Source organism: Terrapene carolina, unplaced genomic scaffold (genome assembly GCF_002925995.2).
Source record: "Terrapene carolina triunguis isolate 2854851 unplaced genomic scaffold, T_m_triunguis-2.0 Scaffold85, whole genome shotgun sequence".
In the NCBI taxonomy this organism is placed as follows: domain Eukaryota; kingdom Metazoa; phylum Chordata; order Testudines; family Emydidae; genus Terrapene; species Terrapene triunguis.
In genome coordinates this window covers 34,368,679-34,381,268 of record NW_020664436.1, presented here as the reverse complement: position 1 = coordinate 34,381,268, position 12,590 = coordinate 34,368,679, and the positions used below count along the sequence as shown (strand labels likewise).

The 12,590-nt window shown below is 41.7% G+C and overlaps 1 protein-coding gene across 1 annotated transcript in view; it reads right to left on the bottom strand.

Moving 5' to 3' along the window:
* Positions 1 to 987: 987 nt before the first annotated feature.
* The window catches only part of RSPH3 (radial spoke head 3), a 27,005-nt gene continuing 15,402 nt past the window's right edge, over positions 988 to 12,590 (bottom strand). Inside the window, exons 7-8 of the mRNA XM_026649574.2 lie at positions 9,444 to 9,625; positions 988 to 1,072 (exon numbers count right to left, since the gene is read on the bottom strand). Of these exons, the coding sequence (XP_026505359.1) occupies positions 9,471 to 9,625 (155 nt within the window). The 3' untranslated portion in view covers positions 988 to 1,072; positions 9,444 to 9,470. The remainder of the gene's footprint in view (positions 1,073 to 9,443; positions 9,626 to 12,590) is intronic.

Sequence of the window (12,590 nt, the reverse complement as noted above, 5' to 3'; positions counted from 1 at the left end):
TATGTTTAGCATTATCTGTCTCTTCATACTTCTGCAAGTCCCCACTTCCTCTGACATCAGCTTCTACCATTACAAGCATTCAAGTTCTCAGTTTTCTGATAAACAATATTTCTGCATATGACAGACCATATTTTATTGGGGCCATCCTGCAACTTTACAGTGCTAAGTACAGATCAGAGTCTGACTCTGCAGCCTTTTTCAGTTACGACTTTATGATTTTAACACCACTTTCCACCAACCTGTTGGATTGGGGATAATGGGGACTAGTGATTACATGTCTAAACCCAAACTGTACTGTAAACTGCTTAAACCGATGCCCAGTAAGCTGTGGTCCAGTCAGACATTATTATGTCAGAAATACTATGCCTAGCAAAAAAAGATTTGACATGTACAATCACTTGTTTAGCTGTAGTATCTTCTAGTACTATGTGCTACAATAATACAGATAATAATAATCGTAATAGTAAAACAATCTCAAGGAAATTAGAGTAACAGTTTAAAACAAATACATCATTTTTTCCAGCCAACATAAGCATATATCTATAACTACTTTGCTCCCATGGGGCATTTTTTCCTATGCCATTAACATGGGTTCATTTGCTTGGTGTGGGACAGTTTCCTCAATGCTGCTGTTCATTTGAGGCTACTATAAAATGTCTCTAGGCCTTCTCTTAGATTTTTCAATCCCTAAATGACCTTCATGTATCCTTTTTCTCTAACACTTTAGGGATCACCATCCTGGTGTCTTTAAACAAAATCCCATCTAGGACTGAGAGCTCCCCCATGAATTGGTGACAGGGGCTGGGAACATGCAGTCCTGGCCACACTGTTGAGCTGTTGCTCTGGCAATCACAGTCCACATTTTCTCTGGGACTGAATAGTATTTCTTGGTTTTTTTTTTAAATCAAAGTGAGATGAACAATGCCTACCTCTGGACTTTGCTCCACTGTATTTTTGTCAAATGCTCTAGAGGGTATGTCTGCAACCCCCAAATCTTTCCCAGGTTTCACAGAATCCCAGAAATGTAGGGCCGAAAGGCAACTCAAGAGGCCATCAAATCCAGCTCCTTGCACTGAGGCAGAACCAAGTAAATTAGACTCTTTATAACAAGGCTTAACATGTTTGAAGACTGTTATCAGGTGTGTCCCCCCCCCCCCCCCCCTCCCCATTCTCAAGCAAGACTAAACACGCCAGTTTTTTTAACCTTTCTTCATAGGTCAGTTTTTCTAATAATTTTATCATTTTTGTTGCTCTCCTCTGGACTCTCTCGAAGTTATCCACATCTTTCCTAAAGTGTGACACCCAGAATTGGACAGAGTACTCCAGCTGAGGCCTCACCAGTGCTGAGTAGAGCAGGACAGTTACTTCCCGTGTCTTACATATGACATTTCTGTTAATACACCCCAGAATAATATTAGCTTTTTCCCAATTGCATCACGTTGTTGGCTCATATTCAATTTATGATCCACTATCATCCCCAGATCCTTTTCAGCCGTAAGGGTGCTGAAGCCACTTAGCCAGTTATTCCCCATTTTATAGTTGTGCATTTGAGTTTTCCTTCCTAAGTGAAATACTTTGGACTTATCTTTACTGAATTTCATTTTCTTGAATTCAGACCAATTCTCTAATTTGTCAAGGCTGTTTTGAATTCTAATCCTGTCCTCCAAAGTGCTTGCAAGCCCTCCCAGCTTAATGTCATCTGCAAAGTTTATAAGCATACTCTCCATTCTATTATCTAAGTCATTAAAGAAAATATTCAATATTACCAGACCCAAGACTGCCCCCCTGCGGGACCTCTCTAGATCTGCTCTCCTACTTTGACAGTTATGCACCCACCTTATAGTCATTTCATCTAGATCACATTTCCCTAGTTTGCTAATGAGAAAATCATGTGGAACTGTGTCAGAAGCCTTACTAAAAAATCAAGAAATAAAACACCTACTATTTCCCATTATTCACTAGGCCAGTAACCCTGTCAAAGAAGGAAATTAGGTTACTTTGGCATGCTTTGTTCTTGACAAATCCATGCTGGCTATTATTTATAACCCTATTTTCCTGTGGGTGCTTACAAACTGATGGTTTAATAATTTGTTCAGTATCTTTCCAAGTATCAAAGTTAGGCTGATAGATCTATAATTCTCTGGGTCCTCTTTATTTCCCTTTTTAAAAGATAGGTCCTTAGCAATTTGGCCATATTTCAATTTGTTTTGGAGGATTCCTTTTCAATATTTAGGTCATTAAAAAGCTTCTGATGGAGCATATTGGCATCTTACTATTCTTCTGATCTTTCCTTCGCATTGGGATAGTTTCCAGCTGTGCATGTAATATTGTCTCCTTGAGAAACTGCCAGCTCTCCTGAACTCCTTTATTCCGTAGATTTTAATTCCCATGGGAGCTTACAAACCAGTTCTCTAAGTTCATTAAAATCTGCTTTTCTGAAGTCAGTTATCCTTATTCTGCTGCTCTCATTCCTTCCTGTCCTTGGAATCATGAAATCTATGATTTCATGGTCACTTTCATCCAATCTGCCTTCCACCTTCAGATTCACAACCAATTCCTTTGTGTTGGTCACTCACGATCAAATCTAAAATGGCTGTCCCCCTTGCTACTTCCTCCACGTTCTGAAACAAAAGTTGTCCTGAATTTCAAGGACTTATTGGAATTTTGTGCTTTACTGTATTACTTTTCCAACAGATGTCTGGGTATTTAAATTCCTGCATTACTACAAGATCTTGTGTTTTGGATATTTCTGTTATTTGTTCCAAAAATGCCTCATCCACCTCTTCTTTCTGATTTGGTGGTCTATAGTAAACCCCTACAATGATGTCACCCCTATGTTTCCCCCTTTTATCTTTACCCTTTCTAGTCAATTTGCAAATCATACATTTGTAATTGAAAAAATAATCTCTGTATTCTTGGGGTAGGGGAGGGTGTTTGCCAGCTCCATTCTGGCAATAGTAATAAGTGATTTATGGTTAATTTCAACTAACGCTCCCATAAAAAAAGGACCTGAAACTTTTTACAACCAAGTACTAAAGGAAAAGCCTCTTTCTTTATATGAGTATATTGACACTCCGTTTTTGTTAGCATGTATGATGTATAAGCCACTGATCTCCAGTTGACTACACTGTTGTAAGAGGATTGTACCACTACCCTTTCTGGAGGCATCAATGGACAACTTAGTTTTGTGCTTACTGTCATAATACCTCCTGACTCCTTAACTCCTTCTGTTTCTCAAACTCACTATTAAGATTTCATTCCATGTCCATTGGACATCTTTGCACAGTAGCACTTCCAGGTTGCTGGTTTGAGTAGTTATATTAGGCAAAAATTTCCCAACATAGTACACCATTCCAAGGAATCCTTGTACCCTTTCCTGTTCTGTTGGCACAGATGTGTTGGTGATGGCCTCACTCAACATTACTGTGGTCTACCTATACACGTTGCTGTGTTAATGTATCTTTCAGGTATGCTATTTCCATTATATGGAGTTTACATTTTTGTTTGTTTAGCGTTAGCCCAGCAGCTCTGGCTGTTCCTAGAACTGCCTGGAGCCTTTGGTCATGCTCTTCTACTGTGAACATCTTGTATCTTCCAGCGATACATCTTGAGTGCTGAACACAACCCAAATGGCAGTATGAGGAAATAGTGTCTCCCAAAAGAAGTGCTGAATGTGCACAAACGTGTACTCTGTTTTTCTAAGGGGACCTGCCAGAACCCCGCTGACCCAGGGAGTCGGTGCCTATGCATACTTGGCTCGCTGGCCTGCTCTGAAGCTCACACTGGTTTGTCGTCACTGCTAATGCTACCTATACTAGTTAGATCAAGCTAGCGTGGATAGGCTTGCCTTTGCACATCTTGTGCTATGTAGATAAACCCTTAGAGCAGTGGTTTTCAAACCTTTTTTCTGGCAACCCAGTTGAAGAAAATTGTTGATGCCTGTGACCCAACGGAGCTGGGGATGAGGAGTTTGAGGTGTGGGAGGGGCAGAGGGTTGAGGGTGTGGGCTGCGGGGTGGGGCTGGGGACGAGGGGTTTGGGGTGCAGGAGGGGGATCCGGGTTTGTGGGGGCTCAGGGCTGGGGGTTGGGGTGTGGGAGGGGGTCAGAGCTCTGGGCTGGGGGTGCAGGCTCTGGGGTGGGGCTGGGGATGAGGGGTTTGGGGTGCAGGAAGGGGCTCCAGGTTTGGGGGGGCTCAAGGCTGGGGCAGGGGACTGGGGTGCGGGCTTACCTTGGGTGGCTCCTGGTCAGCAGCACAGTGGGTGTACTAAGACAGACTTCCTGCCTCTTCTGGCACCACGGACCGTGCTGCACCCCGGAAGCGGCCAGCAGCAGGTCCGGCTCCTAGGTGGAGGCACGCAAGCGGCTCCGTGTGGCTCTTGCCCACAGGCACCGCCCCCCCGGCCAATGGGAGTGTGGAGCCAGTGCGTGGGGCGGGGGCAGCACGCAAAGCCCTGTGATTCCTCCGCCTAGGAGTCGAACCTTCTACTGTCCGTTTCTGGGGTGCAGCGCAGTGTCAGAATAGGTAGGGACTAGCCTGCCTTAGCCGGGCAGTACTGCCGATGGGACTTAACGGCCCGGTCAGCAGTGCTGACCAGAGCTGCTGCGACCCAGTGCTGGGTCGCAACCCACAGTTTGAAAACTACTGCTTTACAGCAGTCAGACTTTTTTATAGGTTCGCTTTCTTTTTGTATTCTCAGGTGAAAATTTTTCTCACATGTTTCATTGTTATATGGAGTGCAAAACAGCTCAAATTGTTGTAATACAGTTTCATAGTAAGCCTTCTGTGCCTGAGTTAATTGAAAACTGTTAAACACGTCACGTGCATTGGAACCTGCTATTGTCAGAAAAAAGACTGCCTTCTGAGTGTCTTCCTTATCACTGGCACCCGTTGCTTGCAGCTACAGAGTGAAGTTCTGTTTAAATTTCTTTCAATTGTTTTCCACATTTCAGCAAATTTCAGCTCTGATGGAGCTTTTAGTTGCTCCATTCTGCCACTCAGGTTATTTTCTTTAATTTCTATTGACTCATGGTGTCCAGGAATCACTCTTGGCCCAACATGCTTGAAAGAGATACTCTTTATTCAGGGACAAGTTCCAACTGTATCTGCATAACAGAACATGGAATTCTGCAGACCCCTTCCTATGTCTTCCTATCTCTGAAGCTAAACAGTTAAAGGTACAGTTCCCAATCCCTAGGTGATAAGATGACAACAATCTACCAGAAGACTAAAATGGAATACTCTATGTTGATTGTTGTCAAAGCTTAACAAACATAAAGGGGTTTTTACTGAAGTACAGACAATCTTTAAAAACTACTCAAGATTCTGCTGTCCTGGCTTTGAACTCAAATATCCAATACTGTACATACATCAGTGTTTTTCTCAACTACTGAGCAGTCAGTTAAGCAGCATGCATTCAAATGTGCAGTTGCTCAAACTGTGGTTGGTGGGTCCTGGAGAACTGACTGGTTGGCTCCTCCTTATTTTCAACTTCTAAATGTAATTAAAAGACAGCTAAACTACAATAAACACTTTCCAGTATGACTTTTCCATGTTAAGCAATTATCTAGTTGCCATAAAAATATGATGATTCCAAATGGGAGGGAAGATAACATGTTCCATTGATGTTAGAAGAGCAAGTAGTCCATGAGGCAATATTTGCATGAAATAGTACTTAACACTATGAAACACTTTGAGAAGCCCTCATTTAGAATATATAATGTGAAATACTGATTTTTCCATTAGTGTTGAATTTTTAAGATCCCACTTTAAGATCTGGGCCTAACATGCTGACTACTGCACACAGTACCACAGAGAGGAGGAACAAGAGGAGAGAGTTTTGACAGGGTGGGGCTATTTTCATCAGCATAGTTAATTATTAAACTGCTTTGATGCCGGTGGAATGCAGAGGTGTTCTTTTAAGAGGCAATGTTCTACTTGGAATGTCAATATGTACCAGGAACGTGGGGCAGCAGTTGCTGGTGCTTTTTGCCATCAGTGCCTGGTATGTTTAACACTGAATGAATCAATAGGAAAGTATAGAATCATAGAACTGTAGGACTGGAAGGGACCTCGATAGGTCTTCTAGTCCAATCACCTGCATAACTAAAAAGAGAACCCAAGACAAGACTATGGCTTTAAGTCTCTGCCAGTACTATGTGGGTGAGGAGAATGAAGCAAGGCTTTTCATTGGCAGAAGCTCTCAAAGACAGACAAAGACTCTCTGAAAACTCAGGAAATGTACACAAAAGTAGTCACTACTGCATCATTTCCCAAGGTGCAGCATGCTCTCTCTCCCAGAATTCTGCCCACCAATTCCGCGCTGCTCATGTGGAGTCTAGTACTATTGTTTATGCTAGACTGTAATGGTCCTTATGCAACAGAAATGTAAGGTGCCAGATGCTTAACTCTCCCACATTCCCTCTGCAGTCATATTCGATTTGTCAGGTTGGAATGCAGTAATTTTGATTGAGATTTCAGTGTTAGGATTTTGTATTAGAAAAGGTACTCAGAAGATACTACCTCACACCTAAGGGGCACACTAATAAATCTGACAAGGGTTCTCTAAGTAATCTCTGACCTATTTCGTGCCTTTAGTGAGTATAGTTCATAAACCAAAGTTAGCTAAGTCTGGGGAGGTTCTAGCAAAACTGTCACACAACTCAAAATATATGACAATCAGGAACAATGCTATGAATAATTTTACCCTGAAATAGGCTGCAAATTACAATTGCTAAATTAATGTGCATGCAGCCTCAGCCACTCATAGAAACCGAAAAAAGAACAGAATTGATAGTGTGTGTATAAGAGAAAAATGTTTACCAAGAAGTAAAGTTTATTTTAGTTTCAATGTACTACTGACATCTAATGGTAAACATAGTAACTTTCAGCAAAGGTGTATAAGCTTTTTAAAAGATATGTATTATAAATTAAATGGCTAATACTTAATTAAATGATGACAGCATTTACAGTTTCATAACCTTTGTTTGTGACAAACACATTAAAAGTCAAAACAGAAATGTAATTTACTCTTCCTTATTATTTTAACACTGGCTGAAAAATACTTTTGTTTTCTACCTGTCTTGAAGAAAGACCAATGAAATTAGATTGCTCTCTACATAAATTATTAATTCCTATAATTTTAGCACTGTGTATCTATCAAAACCAAATGAAAATTAATATTTTGCAAGTTAGCATTTTAAAATTTGATCTTTGTTTCCCTAGAGGATACTCTTAAGATGTTCTGACATACTATCCTCTAAAACAAACAGGATTAGATAGTGACAACACACCTCTTTCATAACACCAAGGCGCTGGTGTTAGGAGGGCTGGGGGTAAATCAGTTGTACTCTGGAGGTATAGTTCTTCACGTTGGTTTATTTACAATATTTACAGAATAGGCCCTGGGGGTTTCTTTAAATGAAAAACAAAACCAAAAACACAAAAAACCATTTCCTAACTTCCACTGGGGTACTGCCTGGCCCCTCCCCAAACAGAAATACACACACAATTTCCCTTATCGAGGTAAAGATAAGGATAGCTCAGTGGTTTGAGCGTTGGGCTGCTAAACCCAGGGTTGTGAGTTCAATCCTTGAGGGGGCCACTTAGGGATCTGGGGCAAAATCAGTACTTGGTCCTGCTAGTGAAGGCAGGGGGCTGGACTTGATGACCTTTCAAGGTCCCTTCCAGTTCTAGGAGATAGGATATCTCCATTAATTTATTATTTATTTAAAGAGCTGTTTTTCTCTGAGAAGCCTTTTCCCCATGCTCTACACAACCTTTCTACAACTTGCTTCCCTTTCCTTCCCTCCTATTCTCTCTTTCACTGGAAGAGGTTTTGAAAGGTCACAGGCTGCCCTTAATTAGCCTCAGGTGTCCATAATTAACCTGAGGTAACCTCTTTCAGTTCACAGAAAACAGGGCTTTAACCATTCTAAGACCGATATACCTGCCCCGTTCCAGACTGTCAGGTCTGACTTTAGGGTATGTCTACACTTAGAGTTTTTGCGCTGTCAGTTTCACCAGTGAAAGTAAAGCGCTGGTTTGTGTACTCACTCAATTCCTCAGGCATCAGAGAGTGTTTACACTACCAGCACTTCCATCGCAGATGAGAGCAGCACTGTGGGGCAGCTATCCCACAGTGCAGCTCTCTCAATAGGTCTTGTGGGAAGGGGGCAGGAGGTGAGCGGAAGGTATTCTGGGTCCCTGCTCAGTGCCCTGTGCTGCCCTGCTTCATGTCTCAGGAGCCCCATTACTTCCTTGTTTCTTCCATGGCATTTTTTTTAAAACCTCCTGCTGTCTGGCTGCTTTCCCCGCCACATCTACAAACAAAGGGAAAGGGAGCTTCAAATTTCCTGGGGCTTACAGGGGAGGGGTGGATGTCAGTGCATCAGAGCAGTGGAGATGCTGGCCAGAGTGGTCGCTTTTGGAACTGTGGGATATCCTCCGGAGGCCAAAAGGTGTTTACACTGCTAGAATGTGTCTTCACTTTCACAGCAGTGAAAAAAGAACAGCAGTAAGAGCTGTATGCCTGTCGTGAAGGTGATTTTCTTTTTGCGGTGAAACTTCTGAGTTTCACCGCAAAAAGTCATTAACAAGTGTAGACGCTCCCGCGGTTTTAGCACAAAAAAGGGACTTTTTGAACTTTAAATGGTAAGTGTAGACATAACCTTAGAAAGACAAGGTGGGTGAGGTAATATCTTTTATTGAACCAACTTCTGTTGGTGAGAGAGAAAAGACACAGGTCTGACTTTATCTTGATAGCCATGCTGAGTCTTAAAGTGAAAAATGTGGAAGGATTGAAATTTGAGGAATTGACATTCCTGTTCTGAGATTAAAAATATTAGGATAATAGTACACCTCTACCTCGATACAACGCTGTCCTCAGGAGCCAAAAAATCTTACTGCATTATAGGTGAAACTACGTTAAATCGAACTTGCTTTGATCCACCGGAGTGTGCAGCCCCGTCTCCCCGGAGCGCTGCTTTACCGTGTTATATCTGAATTCGTGTTATATCGGGGTAGAGGTGTATACTGTATTGCGGCATGAAAATATGCAAGTTACTTTTAGCAAATTAGTGTCTATTAGTGTGAAGTTAATATAGTCCCGTCCCCTCCTTCCCCTGATCACAGCCCCTTGTATGAAGTGTCAGGCAGCATTACTTTTTCAATTTAAAGAACCTGCACTTGGGCTTGTTATACAGAAATGCAACCCCAATGCTGAACTGAACACTGTACAGAATTTCACTCACATCCTTCTGTAGTTTGCTAGTAGTAACCTCTCTGCATTCTTCTTTAGTCAAGTTAGCTATGTCAGTATTTTTAAAAATTATTTTAGGCTTTGCTAATCTTATTGTTTGGTATCCTTCACCAAGGCTAGTGTATGAGATTTGTAAATAGCCAGGAACGCATCTTTTGACCAGGCCAAGTGTTTATTGGCCATTACCTGATTACTTGATGTTTGGTTTGGTCTTCACTTAGCTTCAGGCTCCTGAGTTTCTGTTTGATGTAATGCTTCTATCTGAACGGAGCCTCGATGAGATGCTTCTGTTTGCCCAGCAGGCTGACCAGATGCTTCTGGTTGATCAAATGCATCTAACCTCTTTTCAACCACCTCACGAATCAATGCTGAAATGACAAATGGAGTTACTATAGGGCAGAGCAGAAATTTTTATGGATAAAAAAATGCAATATTTAGAGATGATTTTATACATTATTATATTATTGATTGACTCACAGGGCAACAGTGAAATGTAATAGTAAATGCAGAAAATTTTACCTGAGATTGTGATATATGCTTAGCCAAATTAGCTCTAGTTACCTCAAGGCAATTATTTTAAAAGGTTCTGTTCAACTGTTTTATTATCCCTCATCTCTTATCTTTGTTCCTTCATAACTGCTGGAGCAGGCCACAATGCCAGGAACCAGTACTAGTGAGGGGACAGTAAATATTGAAGGCAAGGGATCCCTCCAAAGCAAAAAGAATCTAACATATATTTCTGGAGAGCAGTGCAGTTGAAGATCACTTTCACTGAAACAAAAGCAGCAGCAAAATAATACTGTTTATTCCCTTAAAGATCAATAAATATCACAAAGTGTGGGATCCCACTTAAAAAAAAAAAGCCCCAAAATTAACCAAAAAAGGTTTTTATTTTTAAAACAGTACTGAAAATGGAACAATATAGAGGTGCCAGTAACAGCTCCATGGTTAAGACTGAGTTGAGTTTTGCACTTAAAGAAGATTCACCCTCTCTGTTATGTATCCTCCCCAAAACTGTAGCACTTACTCTTTGAGTACAGAATAAATTTTCTTTGAATTTACAAGTAAATCCATTCATTAATTTCCACCTTAAAATTAATTTAAAAATGGATTTCATGAGAAATGAAGCACTGTATTTGATCTTTTATTTTTGTCCCAAATGGTCTCAGCTCATGCATTATGTCTCCCTCCCCTCCTTGGGGGGGGAGGGATAGCTCAGTGGTTTGAGCATTGGCCTGCTAAACCCAGGGTTGTGAGTTCAATCCTTGAGGGGGCCACTTAGGGATCTGGGGCAAAATCAGTACTTGGTCCTGCTAGTGAAGGCAGGGAGCTGGACTTGATGACCTTTCAAGGTCCCTTCCAGCTCTAGGAGATATCTCCATTAAAAAAAAAATTATCTATCTACACAAAAAACGGGAGATAGATGATTTTTAATAGATCTGATGCAATGGGCAATTTTTGAAAATAGACCTACTAAACACTGAAGGCAGGTGGAGGAAAACTAAGGTGGTGCAACGGAACGTAGAGGGTAGGAGGGCAAAGTATCTGTTAACCGGTCAGCATGCTCCAGCTACTTTGCACTGTTGTAGGATGGTGCAAAGCAGCTAGAACACATTGGTGAATCTGGCCCTAAAAGTTAAACACAAATCTAAAAAAAAAAAAAAATTAAGATGGATACTACATATCTTCCAGTCATTAGTATATCACATGCTTGTTGAGTGTTCATGGATGAACTTTTTAATAATAAAAAAAATTCCCCAGACAAAATTTCATTAGTAAGGAGTTAAGTTTGAGAAATACATATCAGTAATTTAGGGTAAAATATGTAAGAGGAAAGTTGTAATTATCAAAAAAATAAGGTCTAGATTATAGACCCAAGAAATTCAGAATTCAGACTAAATTTTAAAGAATCCAAAGTCAAGGTACAGAAATGCACAGTTAGGGTACTCAAACAACCTTCTTAAGTCTGACTTGCAGTGACACCATGAGGAAGAGATATATGCAAAAAAGGATGAATGTGTGTTTAAAAATAATTTTAATCTAATCTGGGACCACACACTGATATGCATTAATTATAACTGTCTGATTATTGCCAGGGCCGGCTCTAGGCACCAGCAAAACAAGCAGGTGCTTGGGGCAGCACATTTGCAGGGGGCGGCATTCCAGCCATCCTTTTTTTTTTTTTTTTAAACTCACTTCCTCCCCTTTCGCAAAGCTGCAGAAGCGGAGAACCCATGGGACCCTGGGAGCTGTAGTTCCTTGCCTAGCTCCCTGCCTATAGAGCCAGCCCTGGAGCAGGGAAAGAACTACATTTCCCAGCAATCCCTTGGCAGCTATCAACAGGAAAGGGAGGGGGAGGGAGTGAGGTAGCTGAGCCATGCTGCAGCTTGCTGTGAATGGAGAGCTGGCTGCTAGAACAGGGTGGCACTGTGAGTGGGGGACAAGTGTGCCCAGCCCAAGGAGTAGAAGGCTTTGCCCCAGATATCCCCTTCAGAAGACTTCCCCAGACTGGATTAGGGATATTGGTGTGACCTCACCTTGCAGCCCCCAAAGAAGGAATTGGGTGGACTAAAGGGACAGTGCACCTCTCTATCTGAAGCCTAGCAAGGGAGGTACGTGGATCCCACTAGAATTTAAAATGAAAAGTAAGGGAGGGGAGGCTCTACTAGGACCTGGGCAGCTTTAGATACAGTATTAGGCACGTAGGAGGATTTCCACTTCTGAGCCATGGAAGCAGAAATTGACTTTTCCTTTCCAGATATAGATAATATTCAGAAAGGGAATCTAGCACCTGCCTTCCAGATTTGAACACCCTCAAAATTCAGGAGTGCTCAAGCTCAATTTGGGCAGCTGTTACTTCATTTCTCCCAAATCAAATATACTGATCCACTGTAACTTGCTGTAGAAAAAGTAGGATAAAATTGAGCAAGAAATGCTTCCCAGTGATTTTTTAGGACTGCAATTGCTATTTTCAACAGCCATTGCTTTTTTTTTTCCCCCTCCAGTTTTATCTGTTTAAAAGGAAGACAGTGATAGTGCATTGGCAAATTCCCCCTAGAAACAAAGAGTGGAACAAAAGAATAATAAAGGCACCTCAACTTTTCCTCATTTATGTAGGACAGTCTTACAATATGCATCCAGACATCCTCCAATCACACAAGCTGAAAATTGTTCCTCTTTACTGCAGTTCTGTAACCATATGGGAACCAATCCTGTCTGTGTTCTCTGCACATCCAAAATTCCTGCTGAATGACCCGCCCTGGGAGCGAGTTACCAGTGACCCAGGGCTGGGACAGCAGGAGGGTGCAGGTTGGGGGGGGGGGGGGGGGGGGG